This window comes from Microcebus murinus, chromosome X (genome assembly GCF_040939455.1).
Source record: "Microcebus murinus isolate Inina chromosome X, M.murinus_Inina_mat1.0, whole genome shotgun sequence".
Classification (NCBI taxonomy): domain Eukaryota; kingdom Metazoa; phylum Chordata; class Mammalia; order Primates; family Cheirogaleidae; genus Microcebus; species Microcebus murinus.
The window spans coordinates 631,691-657,521 of NC_134136.1; the positions used below are offsets into that span (position 1 = coordinate 631,691).

Consider the following 25,831-nt stretch of genomic DNA (forward strand, 5'->3'; position numbering starts at 1 on the left):
CCAAAGGTCACATAATTAGCAAGTTGCATTGCTGAGATTTGAATCCAGACTATCTGGCTTCAGTATCTGTGCTCTTAGCCACCACACTATGATGCCTCCTCTATGTAATAAAATATGTGAAAGCATTTACCACAGCACTCACCACACTATGAGCATCCAGGGAATGGTGCTTCTCTCCTTCATTTTTAAAAATTTCATTGCAGCCCCACACAGCAGGTATTATCTCTATATTACAGATGAGGAAACTGGAGATCAGAGAAGTCTAACATGCTTAAGAATGCACTGCTAGTAAATAGAGAATCTGGGATTTTAACCCAGAAAAAGTTAGTTCCTGTGACAATGTCATTTCCCTGTATTGTGCAGTATGGAAACCACCGAAGTGCACATGGGCCTAGACCACTGATGGGGAGTGCTTGTTTAAGGATAGTCTTCATTCCCCAGCCACAGTCAGAAGAGAATATGGTGGAAAGAGGGGCTTCTACCTAGTTCCCAGGAAAGGCCTGTATCTTTTACAACCATTAAACAGACTAAATGGCTGATGACAACAGAGCCTCAGAGTCTCATCATCCTTCAGGAAAGACACCATGACTCTCAGCTGTCAGCTTTTCCTTTAGAGGAGGCCCTACACAGGGACAATTCCTTACCTGTCGAACCCTCTAACCCTTTTGCACATTTGGAATTCTAAGTAAGTCTTCAACATCATTGTCATCACCACCACCATCATCATCATTGGCTTCTCAGGATGCCAGTCATAATTATTATCATCTTCCTCATAGCTACTATTTATTGAATGCTTTTCAGGTGCTCTTCTGGGTACTTAACATTTTATTATTAATAGCTCATTTAATTTTCACAATAGTGCTATGACTATTAATATTCCTGCCTTTTATGTGATAAAATAGAGGCCCAGAGAGGTTAAGTAACTAACCCAAGGGCAGATGGCCCTGAGTTAACAGCCTTCCCCGAGTTCACCTTGGGATATGTTGATCATTATAAAGATACTGATAGTTGCTATGGGAAAGCTGAGGATGTAATAGTGACATGGAACTGGACTTAAGAGCAGAACTGCTAAAATTATCTGGCCTTTCCCTGTGTAGTGAGCACCCACCTTCAGTGTAAGAGTTGTCAACCTCTGGTACAAAGCATGTATACAATTCATCCCTACTGTGTCAAGCATGTAAAGAGTGCTGCAGCCTGATGATTCCCAGATTGGAAGACCTAGGTTCTAATTGTGGCTTTGCTCCTATCTTGCTATGTGATATTGGGCAAGTCAGTTCCTCTCTGAGCCTCATCTATAAAATGTGAATGATAATACATGCTCTACTAATGGTATAGCATTATTAATGTAAGTGTCAAATGGGGATGTTGAAGAAGGTGCATTGAATATAAATCATTTTACCCATATAAAGAATACTTTTCTTACTTTTCTTACTCTTTGGACTCTCCCTCCTTCTCCTTCTCTTTCTCCCCAATACCCCTTGTCTTGTTCTTTTATTTTATTTGTGTTCCTTCTCTTCTTTTCTTTATTCTGCCTTAACTGGGTCTTGGAGTTACCTGCACTACAGTTAAGCAAAAGGAACACAGACTTTAGAGGAAGACAGACTTGGGTCTGCCCTGGCTTTTCCACTTTTTGGTTGTTAGGCAATTTCTTTACCCTTTCCAAGCCTTGGTTTTAGCATCCGTAAAAGTGGACATATTATAATATCTTCCTTGAAATGTTGTTGGCAGAAAATGTGGTAGATTTTATGTAAATATGGATGGAAACAATTGCTCCCATCTCTGACATGCATGCAGCTCCTCCCATCAAAAAATGGAGTCTGTTTCCCAACTCTTAAATCTGACTTACTTTGATCAATAGAGTGCAGAAGCAGTGTTGGTATATGACTGCTAGTTTTGGTTTTCACCTTCTTGGGTGCCAGTTGCCAGGTAAAAAATCTGATCATTCTACTGGAAAGAGAGGCCAAATGGAGAAAGAAAGGCCCTGGAGGATAAAAGACTACAAAGGGAGGTACTGGGCACCAAGCCTGCAGCTGTTCCAGCCACCCCAGCTGAGTTGCCAGATGAGAGTGCAACCATCTTGGATCCTCCAGTTCCAGCCAAGCTGCCTGAGGCAGTATCACATGGAACACAAATGAGCCATTCCCAGTGAGTCCAGCTCAAACTACAGAATCATGGGCAAACAAATGGTGATTTTTAAGCCACTATATTTTGGGGTATTTGTTTCACAGCAATAAATGAACCAGAGAGACTAAATGAGATAGTAGTGCCCCATCAAGTGGCTGGTAGGTGTAGGTGCTCGACACACAATTATTACCTTCCCATTCAGAAGTTTCCCTGGGAATTGGCTTGCCTGACTAGTGGTGCTCAAAGATCAAGGCCTACTACCTTCACTACAGCAGAATTGACAGACTTGACCTCCACTGTGCCAAGGAGGCAGAGTAATGACTACGCCACCTATACTTCACAGGGATCCACTGAGACTAAGGTTAAGATATACTCCTAGTTGTACAACTGAGTGCCCTCCCTTTGTCTAGGGTGAGCCTGAGCCACTTAAAAAGCAGGCTTGTAGCTGTACAACACCTGAGGTGATAGAGTGATGTCAGGTAAGATGAATTTTCTTTTGACTGGTCATCTAATCTACTTGAACCCAGAGACACAGGAAAGATGAGGAACATTTATTAAGTGCTCACTATGTACTTGGCATTGTTCACCAACCCCATGAAATAGGCACTGTTACTTTCTTCATTTTCTGGATGAGGACACTGAGGCATAAAAAGGTATTATTCAGCTGTTAAGTTCCCTGAGAAGGACTGAGACATATTAGTGTATAGGATATTACTTAGGAAGCCCTTGGGATCAATGCTAGGGAAGGGGAAGGAAAAGGGGGCAAGATTAGACAGAGGGAAATGTTGACCTGTAATGCAGTCTTAATGGCAACCTCAGCTCACCCCGTCACCCTACAGGGACCCCTGAAGCTGGGATTCTCCTTCAAAGTTTTCTCTATTATATCCCTAAAGGGAACCAGGCCTTTATATCCCTGCATCAATTAGTCACTGGATACCTAGGTCCTGATTTCAGGTCCAGAATTATTTCAACCACTCCCATCATCAAGCCATTATAAAAGGGAGAAAGGTTTAAAGAAAATAAATTATAAAAAAGAAGTAGAAAATAAATGGGCTCTGAAATTGGACAAATATGGCTTCAAATCCTTAAATTTCCTCTTACTAGCTGTTTATCTGTGGACAAGCTATTTAACTTTACTGAGGTTCAGTTTCCTTTTCTTGGAAAATGATGATAAGAATACTTAGTTTGTAAGGTTGTTTTGTAAATCAAATACAGTCATTTATATAAAGCAACTTGCACAGGGACCTGGCCTAGAATAGCTGCTGAATAAAGGGAAGTTATTAGGATAATTGGATAAATTGTTGCGTCTTGGTGTCTGACTTCCTAATTTGTAAGGTGGAGTGGATAAGAGTGAAGAAGAGTTACCCAGAAGGGCAAATGGCATTACATCTTTTGTATTATCCAGTACACAGAAGGCACTCAGTCAGAATTTACTCCAATGAACAAATGTTTATTTAAAAGGATTTATACAGACATAACACTCTTACTTTCAAAGAGCAGAGGAACCTTTTATATTATGAACACACAAACACTGTGGCAATGTAAAACTACAGTTAAGGAAGGAAGAAAAATATCCCCCTTCCCCAGCCAAGGATTAAGACCTGAGGCTAAAATTTTTTCATTTAGCCAGCCTCCATCTTCACCCCTTAAGTTCAAGAATGACTTTGGTGGAGAGGAGAACTGTGGAGTATAGGGAGTCTGATGCCTTTTCTTTTGGGAAGGGAGGCCACCTGAACAATCTACAGGACAGGCTGTCCTGAGCTGAGGTTGCCTTACAGAAGAGGGCAGACCCAAGAGAGGGAGGGATGAATGGAGAAAAAGTCCCACCTACCTGCATTTGTAAAGAGATTGGCACTCACTTGAATCTAAATCCACTCCTCCCTGTCACCACTGAGCCAGAGTAATGGTTTGGAACAAAAGCCAACAGAGATATCATCCTGGGGCCTCTTTCAGCCTAAGGCAGCCCCTAAGGCAGAACCCTCAGGCCCAGTGACTTAGGCAGTGAGTTGGGCAGGACTTGCTGAATGGATCTGGCTCCCTGATTTTACTGTGGGGAACTTCTACTACTAAATTGCAAATACTAGAGGTATGGGGGAAAAGGCCCACTGATCTCAGGATCCCCAGACACACAGCCTTGTACCTAAGAATTTTAGTATTTCTGGAAGACTGAGGTGGGGGGAGCTAAAGCATAACACCGAAGCCCCTGAATGAACATAAAAAGGAGGACTTGTCCAAGCTACTGCTGGGCCTTAAAGATGAGATGAAGGTGGGAGTTGGGGAGATAGAAGCACCCAGCCTATTGGTAAGTCCAGCAAGAAGACTGCTGTCCCTTCAGAGCCTAAGGCAAAAGTACAGGAAGGGGAAACACTGGATCCTTTACCTGAAATAAGATGTGAGCATCCCCCACCCCTCAGACCCTACAGCTCCTTAGGGTCTAGGCCTCAGGCACATGAGACATAGAATCACATCTGGGTCTTCTGCCCTTCCCTTAGCTCTAAACAAGGGCAGCAGGTGAAATGTAGGTGGGAGAGAAGGGATCATCAGACACACTGTCATTAGCACCTGAACCACATCTCTTCCTAAACTAGAAATTCCAAGAGCAAAAAGAAATAAGAGCAAAGTGAGAAAGGGGTTGTGCTTCCATTACATTAAATAGGAGACTTGGTGGGGTGGAGAAGGGTTGTTTCACATCAGGACATCAATCACTCTGGTCAAGGTTGGGGGGTGGGAAGTTTATGATCAGCAGAGCTTCATGTGCTCTCCCTCTCTTCATTCATCCTGCTTCCGTTTTGGCTTTTTGGGGTTCCGGGACCGACTCTTGGCTTTACACAGAGGGCATATAGGTGCGTTCCGATGAATTTGCTGGTGACATGACAAGCAGGCCTGGTGGGGGGCACAGAACAAAGTTAACAGTGAGATTCTTCTAGGCTCAGACTTCTGATCCCCAGGGGCCCAGAAAGCAACTGTGGTTTCCCATCAGGAAGGAGCAGTAATAAGTGATTAAGACTCAAGCAGAGATATCAGTGCTCTTGGAGGCCATAGAAGATGTGAGTGAAGGATATAACCCAGTTAGAGAGGGGTATTGAGAAAAAGTATCCAAAACATGAAAATAAAATGAGAACTACATATCCATTCAGCATTATACTGGAGCATTGTCTAGCAGGCCCACCCAAGGATTATTTAATTTGCTAAGCAAACTTTTTATGTAAAGGCCAAGATAGTAAATATTTTAAACTTTTCAGGTCATATGGTCTTTGTTGCAACTACTCAGCTCTGTTTTACATGAAAGAAGCTATAGACAACAGAATGTGTGCCAATAAAACTTTAACAAAAACAGGGAACAGGTAAGATTTGGCCTGTAAGGTATAGTTTGCTGACTCTTGAATGTTCCTTTGTTTGACTATTTACTGACTAATCAGAGCCAGACTCTGTGATGTTACACTGATAAGCTGCAAATGTTTTTTTGCCCAGTTAGAGATGCAAATTATTTCTGTTCAGAAGAAAAGATAATTACAAAGGTCACAGTTTTACTGCCATGTAAGATATAAACCAGCTCTGTATCTAACTTTACAAATTTATTTCAGCTTTCCTCTCCTTTCCTGACTATATAAATGTCTGTTCCTCAAATGCTTGTGGAACCAGCTTTGTAATCTGCTGGCACCCTCATTTATGATACATGCTCACTACCTGTTAGTGTAAGAGACGTGTTTCTAACTTTTAGAATTATACTTTAGCAGGGCCTGCGAATCTCCCTGCATTCTAGCTCCTATGGGGAATGTGGGGCAACAAAACCAGTGGGTCCAGCACAGCACACATATGCCACCATTTCCTCTATGTCCCAAGAAAAGGCTGTTTAAGGAAGGCCCAAAATAAATAAATCCAAATCCCAGCCTTCCATGGGCCTTCCATGGCAGGATACTTTGCTTCTTCTACAGCCCCTATCCAGCTCACTCACCTTCATAGGCGGGGGCTGCTGCCTGAAGGTGGCCGTCTGTCGAGTGTCCTGCTTCCTAGCCACTTGGAGTTGTTGGGCAGCAGCAGCTGCAGCGGCCAGGGACTCGGGGATGGGGGGTTCCTGAGGCTCCGTCTGCCACTCAGCTTTCTGTTTCTCAAAGTAACTTTGGAAATGAGAGACATTGGATGAATCATTCTAAAATGCCCCTCTTAAAGACTCCCTGCCACAGAACCAAGAGTTGGGATGTGGCTAACTAGAAAGTTTCTGCACCCTCTCCAGCACAAGGGTCTTCTCCCTGGGTACCCAGACCATTGTCTGCTGGGAAGGGTAATCTTCCTGCTCCTTGGCGCTGATAGACTCAGAAGATCAAGAATCTTCAGGGTAGCAATGTCCTTAAAGGACATTCAGTTCTATCCTCCATTCTGTGATCCTTTGAGTATTCCTATTAAGTGCCTTCAGGCCTCTGTTGACATACTTCTAGGAATAGGAAGCTCCCCACTTCCACAGGCAACCTGTTCTACCTTTAGGAAACACTTTCTTCTACTGGGCTGAACTCTCTCTCCCTACAAGGTGAGCCTAGTTTTTAACCTGGGTCTTGAGATGAAGTTCTAGGCTAGCCCAGCAGACCATGAAAGCTCAGCCTTTTCTGTTTTTAATGGTTTCTGGATACCCCTTCTAGATCTTGACTTGGGAAGTAACATCTGAGGAGTCATAGACATAGTCTTATATTGTCAACATCACACAAAGAATTTAAAAAGCCATCTAGTAATTCTAGTGTAATCATCCTTCTTCTGTTGTAACAGCCCAGCACAGAGATTTGCCCAAGGTCATGCAATGGATAAGCCATTGAAAGGCCTGAGACTAGGACTAGGTACCTTGATTTTCAGGCCAGGTTTTGTGTACATGCCTGTGTGCGTGGCGGGTGGGAGGTATGTTGAGGGGAAAGGGACCAGGCAGCTTACTCCAATGAAAGTTTCTCCTCCTCTTCACATAAGTCAGGAAGCCTCTGCAGGCCCAGAGTCATGCGCAGGGCATCCACATGTTCCTTCAGCGGCTTATACTCATCATGCAGCCGCCGGGTAGACTCTAGCAGCTTGTTTAGGTCATTTTCAGACTGTTTGATAGTGTTTTCCATCTAGAACGTAGAGTGGAGCAGGCACAAAGAAAATACCCCAGGGTTCTTAGAGAAGGCTCTATAGATGAGTGGATAATAGCACAGGCTCCAGAGCCTGTTCAATCTATGTTCAGGTCTTCAATCTGCCATGTCTTCTCTATGTAACTCAGATCAAGCCTCAGTTTCTTTATCTGATAGCAATAATGTGTATCTCATGCAATCTTGGTGCAGATTCAATAATTGAATTCATATAGAACACTAAGTACAGGGGCTAACAAAGTGAAGGCTCAAGAAATGGAAGTTATTGTTCAAATATAGCATCTTAGAGCTGGAATGTTTTTAGAGTTAATTTAGTCCATCCTACCACCATTTTACAGGTCATAAAATATCTTCCTCATTTCATTGGCCCTGTACCCTTGGTTAACTGTCAGCAACACTGTCAATTATTCATGAGTCCTAGAATTCTGTGATTGCTAACACAGAAAATCCCAAATGTCCACTGTCTAAACCTCATTTATATTTCCTTTAAGATCCTAGGCCTGACAACATCAGGAAATAAGTATTGCCATAGAAATGAGTTTCCCAAGAATGTAAACTTAGCTCCTTCAAAAGTAAATTTAAAAAAAAAATCTCTAGGAGTGCACAAGGCTCATTAAAAAATAAAAGGAAAAGAAAAAATACTTCTCATTGTCATAGGCCCTAAGGGTTGGAAAGGACCTCACAGATCAGCACCTACAATGTCCTTCCTGGTGAATAAATCATCAATATAGCAACCCAGACAGGTGACCATTCAGACTCTGCTTGAATAATTCCAAAAAAGGAGAGCTTATCACTTCAGCAATTAGTTCATTTCCCATATTACAAGAGTTTCCAAAGGAGGGACTAACAAGGAAGACTTGCTTTGGTAGGCAAGCAGAGATGGTTTTGTTTGGTCTGCTTGGAAGCTTTCAAGCACTTTAAGCTACACCCTAGAGGCAGCTGCCTGCTCTGCTTTTCCCTAAGGCTAGATATCAATTCCCATACTCCCAGAATGAGAGCACATCAGAGCTGAAAGTGCCCTTAGAGGTTATTGAGTCCCTCTCACAAGAGGGAAAATGAGGCCCAGAGAGAAGGGACTTGTCTAGTGATATACAGTCAGTCAGTGACAGAAGTAAGGCTGGATCTCAGAACTCCTGGATTCTCCCACTCTACCACAGCCTACAATGATGCCTGATACCCCACAGCCACATCTCAAGGAAAGGCCATACCACTCACTACTGCCTCTTTCTCAAGGGGCTTAGAGGTAGATTTCAGTCAGCCACATACCACATTAATGTCAGCATGGATCAATCGGAGTTCCTCCACATGGGCCATCTTCTCCTGTAGCAGGAGGTCCATCTCTTGCTTATATTCCTTCAGGTGCCTCTCCTCTGACTCAAGTGCCTCAAACTCAGCCTTCAAGCGGGCCTTGATCTTCTCCATCTGTAAGGTCTTGTTCCTGCAATTCCCAAAAAGCAGGAAAGAGGCCATCAGAAGAAGGGAGAAAAATGGAAATGGAGTACAGAGTTAAGCCCTGAGACAAGAGTTCCTTTCTAAGCCATCTTTTCAAGCCTCCTCCTCTCCAGGCAGAGCCAACCTGAAGCCATCCCCAGAAACGTTAGGAGCTATTTTATTCTAAGGTAAAAAGCTCGCTGTGTCTCAAATGGGGTTAATATCATTTCTTTATTGGATAGTTTCACATTTGGGACACGTTTTAGCTATGAGATTGATTCAAGAGAGAGTAGTATTGACATTTAGTGGACATGGGCCAGACATGCATGTCAATGCACATGGAAATACCATATACAAAGAACTTCCACCCAAGATGCCAACAGTGAACTCTTGAGAAACTCTAGAGAAGGACTGTGCAATAAACTTTTTGTAGTGATGGAAATTTTTTATGTTTGTGCTTTTCAATACTGTAGCCATTAGGCACATGTGGCTATTGAACACTTGAAATGTGTCTAGTACAACTGAGAAACTGAATTTTTAATTTTATTTAATTGTAATTAATCAAACTTATTTAAACAGCCACATGTGATTAATGGCTCTCATATTGGACAACATAGTTCTAGATAGTCCACTCATTAGAAACAGAAGAGAAAGGGGAAGGAAATTACTGTGGCTCATTTCTTTCTTAGAAAACCAAAAACCTGGTTTATGAAGTGATCATTCAGCAGAAGGTTGTTTAGTTTCCGCGACTTTGTGTAGAAATGAGAGTTCCTGTTGGGTTGATTTCTACTTTTATTCCACCGTGATCTGAAAAGATACATGGTATAATTTCTATTTTTAAAAATTTTTTGAGACATACTTAATGTCCTAGGATATGGTCAATCTTAGAGAATGTCCCACGAGCTGATGAGAAGAATGTATATTCAGTGATTTTGGGGTAAAACGTGCTGTAAATGTCAATCACGACCATTTGTTCCAGAGTTTTGTTTTAAGTCCATTATTTCTCTGTTAATTTCCTGTTTGGAGGATCTCTCCTGTGCTGTCAGTGAGGTATTAAAGTCTCTGGCTATTATGTTATTGTTGTTTATCCATTTGTTTAGATCAAGTAGAGTTTGCTTTATGAATCTGGGTAAACCTAAGTTGGCTGCATACATATTTAAAATTGTTATGTCTTCCTGTTAAACTGTACCCTTCACCATTATATAGTGACCTTCTTTGTCTTTTATTACTTTTGTTGATTTAAAAACTAAGTTATCTGAAATAAAAACCACCATGACAGCCTTCTTTTGGCTTCCGTTTGCTTGAAATACTGTTCTCCACCCCTTTACCTTTAGTCTAACTGCATCCTTGCAGGTTAGATGTGTTTCCTGAAGGCAGAAGATACTTGGCTTCTATTTTTTATCCATTTGGCCAGCCTAGTCTCCTGAGTGGGGAGTTCAAGCCATTCAAATTTATTGAGATAACTGATAGGTGGGGCAGATTTCTGTTCATTCTGATGGGTTGAACTTTGTTGCTTTGTTTTCTCTCCTGAGCCATTGTGATATCTGGCCTTTGATGTTTAGCTTTTGAGTGGATTTACATTTGTGTTTATTGTGCTGATCTCTGGGTGACATTGTTTTGAGTACTTCTTGGAGGGCTGGTGTGGTCTTGGTGAATTCCCTCAGTCTTTGCTTATCTGAGAATGTCCTTATTTCTCCTTCATATACAAAATTTAGTTTTGAGGAAATCAAGATAGAAATCAAAAGATTCTTTGAACTAAATGAGAAAAGAGACACAAGTTATCAAAATCTGTGGGACACAGCTAAAGCAGTCCTGAGAGGAAAGTTTATTTCCATAAATGCCTATATCCAAAAGTTGAAAAGATCACAAATAGGGGGTGGAGCAAGATGGCGGACGAATAACACCGCAAGACAGAGTGTCTCTGCAGAAAAGACAGATTCTAGCAGAAATTAGAAAAAAGAAGCAAGAAGACGAGCATACAGCGGACGAGGGCTGGAAGGAGGGGTACCTAAGACCCCGGGAGACTCCACGGGAGGAGGCTACGGAGGAGAACTGGAGGCTGAGACCACCGGAGCAGCCCGGAGACCAGCGGCAAGGGTAGGTGGATTTGCTGTTTCCCCTCCCCTGCATTCGGGACTGCTGGTGGGCTCCCCAGTGGGTGGAGAGACCTGCGGACACCAGCCCAGAGACGGCCACCGCCAGCCAGCGGTGAGCCTGTAGCAGACGTGGCACCAGGTTCCAAACTTCCTCCGGGCACCTCCGTGTGCACAGACCCGAGCTGCACAGCAGGCGCCATATTGCCCCATACTCCCCTCCACCGACCCTACCCGCGGCTGCCCAGAGAGACAATACAGCCACCAGCCAGAGGCACCTCCAGGGAATGGGACCTTCCCTTTTGGGACCCAACAGCTGACTCAGGGGAACTCAAACTGTGAGCTCCCTACCCGCCAGCTCTCCCAGGTGCTGCTAGCACAGTGTTCCCAGGAGAACGGTGCCGACTCAGAGGCTGAGAGACATAGACCCAGCTTGGGCTCCCTGGGTGAATTGGGACCGGAACTCCTCTCCCTGGTGGGGATACAGTTTGAACTCTGGGACCCAGAAGTCAGACCTGCAGACCAGATCCCCTGCACCGAGGGCTAGCATTGCCCGGGGCACAGAAGGGTTATACGTGAACAGCCTACTGAGGTCTGTGTGCCTCCAGGGGTGGATCAGAATCCTAGAGGGCAACCCTCCTCCCAGAAGGAGGCCGTGCGCCCAGCCCAGGGGGCGTTCCTGTGCAGGGAACCTCCCCGCCGGCATCACAGTCCGGGGAGGCCTGGTGGCTTGTGGTCTGGCCTGCTGGCAGAGACCCAGGAATAGCTGTGGAGTTGGGGAGGGTGGAAAGAAGCGAGGCCCACTCCAGACTGCGGGTCTCAGACAGCCCCACACACACACACAGACTTTCTGGCTGAGTGGGACCATTCCAGCCCCGCCCTGACAGCTTTCCCTGGAAGCAGAGCACGGAACTTTGACCCCTGCTACCTGCCTGAGGACAGGCTTACCCAACCCAGATCTGCCCAGAACAAGAGCTGACAACAGCACACAAAATCAACAGCATAGCCTGTTCCGCCAAGCAAATGCCACCTACTGACTGGGACGGCATCTGGCACAGCCTTTCCACGGCACCCATTGACTCAATATACAGGGAGTGGTCCAATCTCACCAACAGACACCACCTAACACCTCAGAAACTAAACAAGGTGTGTGAATACCCCCAAAAAAACCTAAAGGAAAGAAACAACAACTGATCGACATGGGAAGAAATCAGTGAAAGAACTCAGGAAATATGAAGAACCAAACGGAAAACACACCCCCAAAGAGGAGCACCAGCCCCCTAGAAACGGACACCAACGAAAATCAGGCAACCAAAATAACAGAAGAGGAATTTCATACGTGGATCATAAGAAAACTCACCGAGCTGCAACAACAACTCAATAACCAACACAAAGAAACCACAAAAAGCCTCCAGGATATGGAAAAAGAAATAGACACAATGAAGAAAAGTTTAACCGAACTTCTGGAAAGGAAGAATCAATTCAAGGAACTACAAAATACAGTGGAAAGTCTTAAGAACAGGGTAGATCAAACAGAAGAAAGAATCTCAGAGCTTGAAGATAACACCCTCCAATTAAATAAATCAGTAACAGAAATAGAGCACAGAAACAAGAGAAAAGAGCAAAGCCTAGAAGAGATGTGGGATTATGTGAAGAAACCTAATGTGAGGGTCATAGGGTTACCAGAAGGGGAAGAAGACAACACTCAAGGGTTGGACAAGCTGTTTGAAGATATAATAGAGGAAAATTTCCCAGGCCTGGCTCAAAATCTTGATATACAAGTTCAAGAAGCTCAGAGGACCCCTGGGGGATTCAATGCAAACAGGAAGACGTCACGACATGCAGTCATCAGACTGACCAAAGTATCAACTAAAGAGGCCCTTCTAAGAGCTGTAAGACAAAAGAAGCAGGTAACATACAAGAAAAAGACAATTCGAATAACATCAGACTTCTCTAATGAGACTTTACAAGCAAGGAGAGACTGGGGCCCCATTCTCACTCTTCTGGAACAAAACAATGCCCAGCCTAGAATATTATTCCCTGCAAAGCTAAGCTTCGTATATGAAGGAGAAATAAAAACATTCTCAGACAAGCAAAGGCTCAGAGAATTTACCAAGACAAGAGCAGCCCTACAAGAAGTACTTAAAACAGCGTTATGTACGGAACATCATAATAATAACCCACGAATATAAAAACAACCAAAACCCAAAGATATTAAAGGCCAGATATTACAATGGCTCAAGACAGAAATCATAGCAACAACATCCAACCCAACAGAATGAACAGTAATCTACCTTACCTATCAGTTCTCTCAATAAATGTGAATGGCTTAAACTCTCCACTCAGGAGACATAGGCTGGCTGAATGGATAAGAAAATACAGGCCAAGTATATGCTGTCTTCAGGAAACACATCTAAGCTGCAAGGATGCATATAGACTAAAAATAAAAGGGTGGAAATCAATATTCCAAGCAAATAGAAGCCAAAAGAAGGCTGGTGTGGCAGTTCTAATTTCAGACGATTTAGTTTTTAAACCAATAAAAGTAGTGAAAGACAAAGAGGGTCATTATATAATGGTGAATGGCACAGTTCAACAAGAAGAGATAACAATTTTAAATATATATGCACCCAACTTAGGTGCACCCAGATTCATAAAGCAAACCTTACTGGAGCTAAGTAAATGGATTAATAGCAACTCCATAATCACCGGAGATATCAACACCCCACTGACGGCACGAGACAGATCCTTCAAACAGAAAACTAATAAAGAAATAATGGACTTAAACAAAACTCTAGAACAATTGGGTCTGACTGACATTTACAGAACATTCTACCCAAAATCCACTGAATATACGTTCTTCTCATCAGCTCACCGGACATTCTCTAAGATTGACCATATCCTAGGACACAAAGTAAATCTCAAGAAATTTAAAAAAATAGAAATCATACCATGTACCTTCTCAGATCACACTGGAATAAAACTAGAAATCAACCCTAACAGAAACTCACATTTCTACACAAAAACGTGGAAATTAAACAACCTCCTACTAAATGATTACTTCGTAAATGAAGAAATCAAGACGGAAATAAAAAAGTTCTATGAAGAAAACGACAATGGAGAGACAAGTTATCAACTCCTCTGGGACACAGCTAAAGCAGTTCTGAGAGGAAAGTTTATCTCCATAAATGCCTATAACCAAAAGACAAGAAGATCACAAATAGACAATCTAATGAAACGACTCAAAGAGCTGGAAAAAGAAGAACAGACCAACCCCAAACCCAGCAGAAGAAGTGAAATCCACAAGATCAAATCAGAACTAAACGAAATTGAAATCAGGGAAGCTATTCAGGAGATTAATAAAACAAAAAGTTGGTTCTTTGAAAAAATAAACAAAATTGACACACCATTGGCTAAGCTAACGAAAAGCAGAAAAGATAAATCTGTAATAAGCTCCATCAGGAATAAAAAAGGAGATATAACAACTGATCCCAAAGAGATACAGGATACAATTTATGAATACTACAAAAATCTTTATGCACACAAACTGGAAAATGTGGAGGAAATGGACAAATTTCTAGAAACACACAGCCTCCCTAGGCTCAACCAGGAAGAAATAGATTCCCTGAACAGACCAATCTCAACAGCTGAAATAGAAACAGCAATTAAAAATCTCCCTAAAAATAAAAGTCCCGGTCCAGATGGCTTCACACCTGAATTTTACCATACTTACAAAGAAGAACTAGTACCTATCTTGCAGAAACTATTCCACAACATCGAGAAGAACGGAAACCTCCCCGACACCTTTTATGAAGCGAATATTACTCTGATACCAAAACCAGGAAAGGATGCAACAGAAAAAGAAAACTACAGACCAATATCCCTAATGAATATAGATGCAAAAATTTTCAACAAAATCTTAGCTACCCGAATCCAGACACTTATCAAAAAATAATCCACCACGACCAAGTGGGCTTCATCCCAGGGATGCAGGGATGGTTCAACATACGTAAATCTATAAATGCAATTCACCACATAAACAGAAGCAAAAACAAAGACCACATGATTCTTTCAATAGATGCAGAAAAAGCTTTTGACAAAATTCAACACCCTTTCATGATACGAACACTTAAGAAAATAGGCATAGAAGGTACATATTGTATCTAGAAAACCCCAAGCTAGAGTGAGTGCCGTGGCATCAGCCTAGCTCACAGCAACCTCAAACTCCTGGGCTCAAGCAATCATCCTGCCTCAGTCTTCTGAATAGCTGGGACTACAGGCATGCACCACCATGCCCAGCTAATTTTCTATTTTTGGTAGAGACAGGATCTTGCTCTTGCTCAGGCTGGTCTCATGAACTCCTGAGCTCAAAGGATCCTCTTGCCTCAGTCTCCGCAGAATGCTAGGATTACAGGCATGAGCCATCATGCCCAGCCTTAACCGGCCTTATATCTCTGGAATAAACTCCACTGGGTCATGGTGTCTGATTCCTTCTATTTATTATTAAATTCCATTTGCTAATAATTTGATAAAGATGTTTACACCTCTTTCCATGAGGGATATGGGTCTGTAGTTTTCTTATATTCTCTTTGCCTGGAGTTGGTATCAGGAATAATAACTTCAGAAGCTGAATTGGGAAGTGTTTTCTACACTTTTACTTTCTGGAAGAGATTGTGAAGCATTGATGTTAACTATTTTTTAAACATTTGGAAAGATTGTCCAGTGAAACTGCCTGGGCCTAGAGATTCCCAGGGAGATTTTGGGGAGTTATCAAATTACAAATTCAATTTCCTAAATAGTTGTATAGGGTTATTCAAATTATCTGTCTCATTCTGGGTGAGTTGTTATAGTGTTTTTGAAGGAAATTGTCCATTTCATGTAACTTGTCCAATTTACATGTACACATAGTCGTTAGCATTTTGACATCTGTGGGGTCTGTAGTGATATCCCTCTGTTTTATTCTCGATGTCAGTGATTTATATTTTCTTTGTTAGTGTTGCTATAGGTTTTTAAATTTTACATATTTTTTAAAATAACCTGCTTTTTATTTCATTCATTTCTCTACTTTCTGTTTTCAATTTCATTGATTTCTGCTCATAATTACTTTGTATTTTCTGTTTGCCTTAGTCTTATATTTCTCTTCCTTTTCTAGTTTCTTGAAGTGGGTGATTAGATTATTTATTTGAGGCATTTCTTCTCTCCTAATGTAAGCATTTAGTGCTATAAATTTCATTTTCATTACTGCTTTTGCTGTACCCCACAAATTTTGATATTGTCATTTCACTCAGTTCAATGTATTTTTATTTCCCTTGAGACTTTATCTTTGAAACATGAACTATTTAGATATATCTTGTGTAGTGTCCAAGTGTGTGTAGATTTTCATGGTACTCTTTTCTGACTTATTGATTTCTAGTTGGATTTATTAATTTCAAAGAACATATTTGGTATTTTTATTCATTTAAATTTGTTGGGGATTGTTTTATTTCCCAGACTATGGTCCATTTTGGTATATGTTCCATGGGCACTTGGAAAGAATATGTATCCTGTTGTTGGGTAGTGAGTTCTACAAATGTCAATTAGATCCTATTGGTTGATGGTGATGTAAAGTTCTATATACTTGCTGATTTCTGGCTAGATTTATCAAATGTTGGTAGAAGTGTGTTAAAGATTCCAACTATAGTTGGACTGTATATTTATGCTATACTAAATTTATTAACAAATTTCTTTCTTCAATAATAAATTAACTTTAGCTTACTGTAATATTTTTACTATAAAAGCTTTTAATTTTTTAAATTTTTTGACTCGTAATAGCACAGCTTGAAACACAAACACATGTACAGCTGTACAAAATATTCTTTCTTTATATCCAAATTGTATAGGCTTTTTCTATTTTTAAATTATTTTTAATTTTTAAGCTTTTTTTGTTAAAAACAATAAGACAAACACACACATCAGCGTAGGCCTACACACAGTCAAGATCATCAATATCACTGTCTTCCACCTCTACATCTTTTTCCACTGGAAGATCTTCAGAGTCAATAATAGGCATGGAGCTATCTTCTACTATGATAACAATACCTTCTTCTGGAATATCCCCTGAAGAACTTGCTTGAGGCTGTTTTAAAGTTAACCATTTTTTACAAATAGAAGGAGTACACTCTAAAATAATAAAAAGTGTAGTAAATAAATGAACCAGTAACATAGTCATTCATTATCATCATCAAATATGTACTATACATAATTATATGTGCTATACTTTTACATGACTGGCAGTGCAGTAGGTTTTTGTACACCAGCATTACCACAAGCACATGAGTAATGAACTACATTAAAACATTACAATGAATACATCACTAGGCAATAGGAATTTTTCAGCTGCATTGTAATCTTATAGGACTACTGTCACATATGCAGTCCACCATTGACCAAAACATTGTTATGAAGCACATGATTTTATATATATATATATATATATATATGTGTGTGTGTGTGTGTGTGTGTGTGTGTGTGTGTGTGTATGTGTATGTGTATACACACTTAAATTGTAGTATAGATCTATTTCTATAATATAGTTTTCACACAGTATTCTGAGTTAAGACCCAGGATTCCCTGCTTCTACATATGGCCATTGAGCACATTTTATCTGTCAACTCTTCCATAGATAGACTCCCATTTTGTTTCCATCTTCCCACCTCCAAAACAACACTTATATGAATAATATCCTTATACCTTTCTCAGTAATTTGGAGGGGGGGTATGTCCCAGGAATGGCATTTCAGGGGCACAGGTAATGTATATTCTTATTTAGACTAAGCAGTATCAATTTGCTCAGCAGGATGGCTATACCAGTTCTCATGCCTACCAGCAGTATATAAGGACTTCCATATCTGTGTTTGCATCCAGAATGCTGAAACAATGAGAAGGCATTGGGGGTTGTACCCAATTGGAAACCTGTAGCAGAATGCACACTGAGCTGATCTCATTTCCCTCTTAAACAACACAAAGTCTCCCTATCCCTTCAAATTCATTCTCCCTTCTTTGCATAGTAAGGTAATCTCTGATTTTCATCTGGGCATATGGATATCTGGATTAATAACTATATTTTCCAACCTCCTTCTTAGCTATTTGTGACTGTGTGATAACTTTCTGGTCAATTGCATGGGAGCAGAAATAATGTGTGCAACTTCTGGGTTGTGACTTTAAAGGGCAGAACCATTCCCTTTGCTCTCTTCCCACTGGATAAAATGTGTACAACAGTGGGAAATCTTGAACCATATAGGTGAGGGCAACACCCTATACATGGTGAAGTAACAATATAAAAAATAGCCTGGGTCCCCAACACTAAGCAACAAAGCAAACCACGGATACCTTGGTCCCAGACTGATAATGTGAGGAAGAAAGAACTTCTGTCTTGTTTTAACCACTAATATTTTAGGACTATGTTGGATTCGCTTCATCAATATCCTGAATAATCACTTATTTTATTTAACTGAACCTAAGATGCCATTGAATGTAAGGTATACATTATTTTGTGTACTGCTAAGAAAAAATGCTGCCAATTATATTATCACAAAATGTTTTCTTATAATTTACAATGTCCATTTATACATACTGAAAGAGATCTTGTAGACTTGTTAAAGACATTATTTTTATGAGACTGTTCTGGTCTGGTCTGAGTGTTTTCTCATAAAAAATAACTTTTCATTTCAGTGGTGAATCATGGTGAAATCTCAAAGAAATTTTAAATGGCAATTAAACTCAACACATAAAATAGCAACCATGCATGTAACTGATTTAAGGGAGACAATATTAATAGTCATGGCAAAGTTCACATGTACTCAGGTATTGACAACAACATCACAATTGTGCCCTGGCCAACAGCAATCATGGCTTTTAAGCATTATTAAAACAGCAATGATTTCTAAGATAAATTGTGACTTTAGATTTTAAATGTAAAATATATATGTCTTAAATGAAATATGAGCTTTTAAAACCATATTTGGGAATAAACTTGACTGTCACTTCTAGACAAGATAGGGTAATAGGGACCAGATTTACCCTCCCAGGTGAAATAACTAAAAACAAAAACAGACAAAATATATGAAAAAATAGTGTCTTTAGGGTCTGGTCAGGTTGCAAGGTGGATATCAATGTATGAGACATAAGAGTTTCCTCAGCATCAGACATGTGGAAACTGTGACTCCATGTTGCTTTATCTGGGAATCTGAGGCCCAGACCAAGAGCTTGGGACCCGACAGTACTCTCAGCATTGGCTGTATTGAGGGCCATCCTGTTATCCTCTATAATGCAGAAAGATAGGGTCTCACTGTTGCTCAGGCTAGTCTTGAACTCCTGAGCTCAAGTGATCCTCCTGCCTCGGCCTCCCAGAGTGCTAGGATTACAGGTGTAATCCTAGCCACCATGCCTGGCCTATTGAAGAACTCCCTTTAGTATTTTTTGTTGCCGCTGCCTCCTTTTCAGCACTAGATGGTGCCTTAACCCCAAATGGAGACACTGAAGCACAATAAGTTGCCCAAGGCCACCTGGCTACTAGTAGAGAGAAGAGTAGAAGCGTGATTCTGGTATTTGAACACGACTCCTGGAAACATACAATTATCTGGCAACCACGAGGGTACAAGCCAGAGAACACAACTGACAGACTGGGGATGATAGAAGGGAAAGACAAAGGATATCCTTGAGGCTCTGTCTTATCCAACCTGGGACCATCGCACACCTCAGGCCTGAACTGGAGTCTCAGAACAGGCAAGATGATCAATCAGAGACACCAGCTGCTGGAGAGTCTCAGTAAGAAGGATAAGTTTTAGTTCAAGACCAGCCTGAGCAAGAGAAAGATCCCATCTCTACTAAAAAGAAAACAGAAAGAAATTAGCTGGACAACTAAAAGTACATATATAAAAAATTAGCCGGGCATGGTGGTGCATGCCTGTAGTTCCAGCTACTCGGGAGGCTGAGGCAGGAGGATTGCTTGAGCCCAGAAGTTTGAGGTTGCTGTGAGCTAGGCTGATGCCATGGCAGTATAGGTGGGGGCAACAAAGTGAGACTCTGACTCAAAAAAAAAAAAAAGGAAGGGGAAGTTTTAGATGAAAGTTTTAGATGAAGTTTTAGATGAAAGAAAAAAACAAACAGAGAAACTGTAAAATTCACAAATATGTGGAAATTGAACATATGCTTTTGAAAAATCAATGGGTTAATGAAGAAATCAAGAGGAAAATTAGAAAATATCTTGAGGCAAATGAAATTGAAAACAGAACATGCTCAAACTTATGAGATACAAAAAAAGCAATACTAAGAGGGGAAGCTTACAGCAGTAAATGTCAACACTAAAAAAGAAAACAGATACCAAATAAACAGCCTAAATTTACATCTCAATGAATTAGAAAAAGAAGAACAAAGTAAATTCAAGGTTATCAAAGAGAAGGAAATAATGAAAAATAGGGCAGAAATAAACCAAACAGAAAATGTGAAAACAATATTTTTTAAAATATAATAAAGTAAGACTTGGCTTTTTTGAACAAAATACAGAAAGTTAACAAACCTTTAGCTAAACTAAAGAGAAAAGACTCAATTAACCAAAATCAGAAATTAAGGAGGACATAACAACTGATGCCAAAGAAATAAAAAGGATCATAAGATAGTGCTATGAACATTTATATAGTAACTAAATAACATAACAAATGGATAAATTTCTAGAAACACATAACCTACTAAATGTAATCATCAAAAAAAACAAAAAATCGACCTCAGGGGCAAGATAGTGGATGAGAAAAACTGCCAACCAGAGTGTCTCTGCAAGAAAGATAGATTTTAAAAGAAGGTGAAAAAAAAAAAACAGGCATACCAACATAGATAGGATAAAGGTCAGAAGGATGGGTGTCTGAAACTATAGGAAACTCCATGGGAAGAAATTGCAGAGGAGAACAGGAAGGAGAAAGGACCCCAAGAAGCTTGAAGACCAGCAACAAGGTTATGTGGAGTGGTTAAATTTCCCCTCCTTTGCATCTTGGACTGCTGGTGGGCTCCTGAGTGGTTGGAGAGACCTGCTAACATCAGTCCAGAGATGGCTGCTGCCAGTGAGTGTTCAGCCTCTTGTTGACAGGGCACCAGGCTCCCAACTTCATTGGGGCACCTCCCACAATGCAGACCCCACCTGATTGACAGGTACCTTATAGCTTCATTCTCCCCTTCCCCTTCTCTACCCATGGCTGCCAAGAGAGACAATTCAGCCACCACCCAGAGGCATCTGCAGGGCATGGGACCTTTCCATTTGGGGCCCTACAGTGGACTGGGGGGTACTCAGACTGTGAGCTCCCTACCCAACAGCCCTCCCAGGTGCTGCTTGCCTAGTGACTTCAGTAGAGTGGGGCAAATCCTAAGATAGAGAGACATTGATCCAGCTTGGGTACCCCGTGGGTAACTTGAGACCAGCACTCATCTCACTGGCAGGGTCAGGGATTGATCTCCGGGCCTGGGGGACAGGCCTGCAGACCAAATCCCGTACACTCAGATCTCGATCGCATTGGCTGGAGGCACAAAAGGGATATTTGTGAACTACTGTATTAAGGTATGGGTGCCTTCAGTGGCAGATCATTGTGCTTGAGGGGCAATCCTCCTCCCATGGGAGGCAGAGCTCCCAGCTCAGGCTGCGATCATGGGGAGTGAACCTCCTGGCCTAGATCACAGGCAGAGGAGATCCACTTGCTTGAGGTCCTGTCTGCTGGCAGAGGCCCGAGAGAAACTGAGGAATAGGGGAGGGTGGAAAGGAGCAAGGCATGCTCCAGTCTGCATGTCTGAGACAGACCCACCCCCACATGCAGACATTCTGGCTGAGTAGGTCCATTGCAGCCCCTCCCTGGAAGCTTTGCCCAGAAGCATAGAGCAGACCTTTGACACCTGCTAACAGCATTTGTGGAGGCTGAGGGCAGGCTCACCCAACCCAGCTCCTCTCAGCCTCAGTTTCCCACCTTCCCCTGCCGAGGTAGAGAATAAGGATATATCTAGAAGTCCCAGGGCCCCACCCACCACCTGAGGGACTAGAGTGCCTCTTCAGAGGAACAAGACCTGGTTACAGGACCCAAAAACAACACTTTAGTCTTCTCCTCCCAACAAATGTCATCTACTGACAGGGAGGTCAATTTGCACACACTTTTACGTCATCTACTGACTTATCATACAAGATGTGGTCAAATCTCACCCAGAAACACCACCTAATGGCTCAGAGACTAAACAGGGAGTGTCATTATCCAAATGAAAATCTAAAGATACAACTGATACAGATGGGAAGGAAACAATGAAAGAACTCTGGAAGTATAAAGAGTGAACTGGAAAGTAAATCTCCAAAGGGGAACACCAGCTCTCTAGCAATGGACAGCAACCAAATTAAGAACACTAACATGAAAGAGGAAGTTCAAACATGGATTGTAAGAAAACTCAATAATATGCAAGAAAACATGGATAACCAACACAAAGAAACCACACACACACAAAAAAAATCCAGGACTTTGAAGAAAAATTCACTAAACAAATTGAAATATTAATGAAAAATCAAACTGAACTCCTGGAAGTGAAGAATTTATTCAAGGAATTATAAAACACAGTGGAAAGCCTCAAGAACAGGGTACATCAAACAGAAGAAAGAATCTCAGGGATTGAAGATAACACCTTTCAATTAAATAAGTCACAGAGACAGAGAAATAACAGAAAAGAGCAAAGCGTATAAGAAATGTGGATTATGTGACAATCCACATTTCTTACACGCTTTGCTCTTTTCTCTTATTTCTTTTTGAACTCATGTGAAGAGGCCTAACATAAGAATCATAGGGATCCTTGAAGGTGAGGAATAAAATACACAAGGGTTTCATAAGCTATTTGGGGATATAATGGAGGAAATTTTCCCAGGCCTTGCTAAAAATACAGATATCCAGCTACAAGAAGCTTCAAGGACTCCTGGGAGATTCATTGCAAATAGGAAGACACCATGATGCACAGTCATCAGACTGAACACATAACCACCAAAGAGGCCCTCCTACAAGCTATAAGGTGAAAGAAGCATATAACCTACAAATGAAAATCCATCACAATAACAGCAGACTTCTCAACTGAGACCTTACAAGCAAAAAGAGACTGGGGCCCCATTCTCACTCTTCTCAAACAGAATAATGCTCAGCCTAGAATCTTGTACTCTACAAAACTAAGTTTTGTATATGAAGGAGAAATAAAGACCTTCTCTGACAAGGAAAGATGAAGGGAATTCATCAAGGAAGACCTGCCCTCTAGGAAGTACTCAAAACAGTGTAACACATGGATCAGCACAGTAAACACTCACCAAAGTAAAATCATCCAAAAGCTGAAGGTCAAAGGCCAGATACCATAAAGGCTCACAAGAGAAAACCAAGCAACAAAGTTCAACTCAACAGGATGAACAGAAATCTTCCCCACTTATCAATTTTCTCAATAAATGTGAATGGCTTTAACTGCCCTCAAAAGAGATGTGAGATGGCCTAATGGGTAAATATACACAAGCCAAGTATCTTCTGCCTTCAGGAAACACATCTAACCCACAACAATGCATTCAAACTCAAGGTGAAGGGATGGAAAACAATATTTCAAGCAAACAGAAACCAAAAGAAAGTTGGTGTGACAGTTTTGATTTCAGATGGCTTAGCCTTCAAATCAACAACAGTAATGAAAGACAAAGATGGTCACTATATAATGGTGAAGGGTACAATTCAACAAGAAGACAAAGCAATTCTAAATATTTATGCACCTAACTCAGGTGTACCCAAATTCATAAAGTAAAGCATACTTGATCTAAACAAAATGATAAACAGCAACACTATAATAGCCAGGGAATTCAACAACCCTCTGACAGAGCAGAACAGATCCTCCAAACAGAAAATAAGTAAAGAAGTAATGTACTTACAGATTTCTAGAACAAATGGATCTAAGTGACATTTATAGAACATTCTATCCAAAAGCCACTGAATATACATTTTTCTCATCAGCTCATGGGACATTTTCTAAGATTGACCATAGCCTAGGCCACAGAGCATGTCTCAATGAAGGCAAAGAAAACCAACCAACCAAACAAACAAACAAACAAACAAAAAAAACCCCACAAATTATATAATGAATCTTCTTAGACCCCAGTGGAATAAATTTAGAAATCAACTCCAACAGAAACTCTCATTTCTACACGAAGTCATGGAAACTAAGCAACCTTCTACTGAACGATTATTGTGTTAAGGAGGAAATCAAGATTGAAATCAAGAGTCTTTAAACTAAATGGTAAAGACACAAGATATCAAAATCTGTGGGACACAGGTAAAGCAGTCCTGAGAGGAATATTTATATCCATAAATGCCTACATCCAAAAGACAGAAAGGTTACAAATAAACAATCTAATCAATCATTTCAAAGAACTGTAAAAGGATGAGCAAACTGATTCCAAACCCAGCAGAAGAAAAGAAATAACAAAGACTAGAGCAGAACTAACTAAAATTGATAATAACAACCACAACGAGTAAGATGTGCAACGTTTGGGGGATGGACATGCTTGAAGCTCTTACTCAAGGGAGGAGGGGGGCATAGGCAATTAAGTAACTTTAACACTTGTACCCCCATAATACGCTAAAAAAACTATACAGAAGATTAATAAAATAAAAGTTGGTTCTTTGAAAAAATTAAAAAACATTAACACACTTCTGGCTGAATTAAGGAGAAGCAGAAAATAAAGGACGCCAATGAGCTCCACCAGGAATAAAAAAATATTACAACTGATACCACAAAAATACAAAATATCATCTATGAATACTATAAAAAACTCTATGACCATAAACTGGAAAATGAGGAGGAAATGGACAAATTCTTAGAAACACACAGCTTCCTCAGGCTCAATCAGGAAGAACTAGAATTTCTGAATAGACCAAAATCAAGTACTGAAATTGAAGCAGCAATAAAACATCTTCCTAAAAAAAAAAGTCTTGGACAAGATGGTTTCACACCCAAATTTCACCAACCAACAATGAAGACTGGTACTTACCCTGCAGAAATTATTGCACAACACCAAGAAGGAAGGAATCCTCCCCAACATATTTTATGAAGCCAACATCACCCTCATAACAAGATTAGGAAAGTATGCAACAAAAAAAGAAAACTATAGACCAAAATATATTATGAATATAGATGCAGAAATCTCAACAAAATCCTAGCAAACGGAATTCATGTCCTTATCAAAAAAAAAAATAATAATCCATTATGACCAAGTGGGCTTCATTCCAGAGATGTAGGGATGGTTCAACATAGACATGTCTCTTAATGTAATTCACCACATAAATAGAAGCAAAAATGAAGACAATATGATCCTCTCAATAGGATCAAGAAAAAGCATTTGACAAAATTCAACACCCTTTTTATGATAGGAACACTTAACAAAATAGGCTTAGATAGGACTTACGTCAAAATGATATAAGCCATATATGAAAAGCCCATAGCCAACATCATACTGAATGCAGAAAAATTGAATGTATTCACCCCTAGACTGGAACCAGACAAAGTTGACCTCTATCACTGCTTCTATTCACCTTAGTACTGGAAGTCTTAGCCTGAGCAATAAGACAAGAGAAGGAAATCAAGGGCATCCAAATGGGGGAAGAAGAGGTCAAACTACTGCTCTTTGCTGACCATATCATCTTATATCTAGAAAACACCAAAGATTCTGCCAACAAACTACTGGAATTGATAAACAAATTGAGCAAAGTCTCAGGTTACAAAATTAATGTACATAAATCAGTAGCATTCCTATACACCAACAACAGTCAAACTGAGAACCAAATAAAAGACTCAACACCCTTCACAATAGCAACAAAGAAAATGAAATGCTTAGGAATATATTTAACTAATGGGGTAAAAGACTTCTACAGGGAGAACTATGAAACACTGAAGGAGGAAATAGCAGAGGACATAAACATGTGAAAAACCATATCATGCTCATGGGTTGGCAGAATCAACATTGTTAAAATGTCTATACTGCCTAAGTGATCTGCAGTGTCAATGCAATCCC

The 25,831-nt window shown here is 40.7% G+C and overlaps 1 protein-coding gene across 2 annotated transcripts in view; it reads right to left on the reverse strand.

Annotated features, from left to right (window-relative positions):
• Positions 1 to 3,328: 3,328 nt before the first annotated feature.
• ZC4H2 (zinc finger C4H2-type containing) overlaps positions 3,329 to 25,831 on the reverse strand; it is a 39,273-nt gene continuing 16,770 nt past the window's right edge. The window contains exons 2-5 of one of the 2 annotated variants that reach the window (XM_012750017.2): positions 8,499 to 8,670; positions 7,042 to 7,214; positions 6,080 to 6,242; positions 3,337 to 5,007 (exon numbers count right to left, since the gene is read on the reverse strand). In XM_012750017.2, coding sequence (XP_012605471.1) covers positions 4,894 to 5,007; positions 6,080 to 6,242; positions 7,042 to 7,214; positions 8,499 to 8,670 — 622 coding nt within the window. In that variant the 3' untranslated portion in view covers positions 3,337 to 4,893. Of the gene's footprint in view, positions 5,008 to 6,079; positions 6,243 to 7,041; positions 7,215 to 8,498; positions 8,671 to 25,831 lie in introns of both variants that reach the window. The other variant, XM_012750018.2, reaches the window with a different exon arrangement.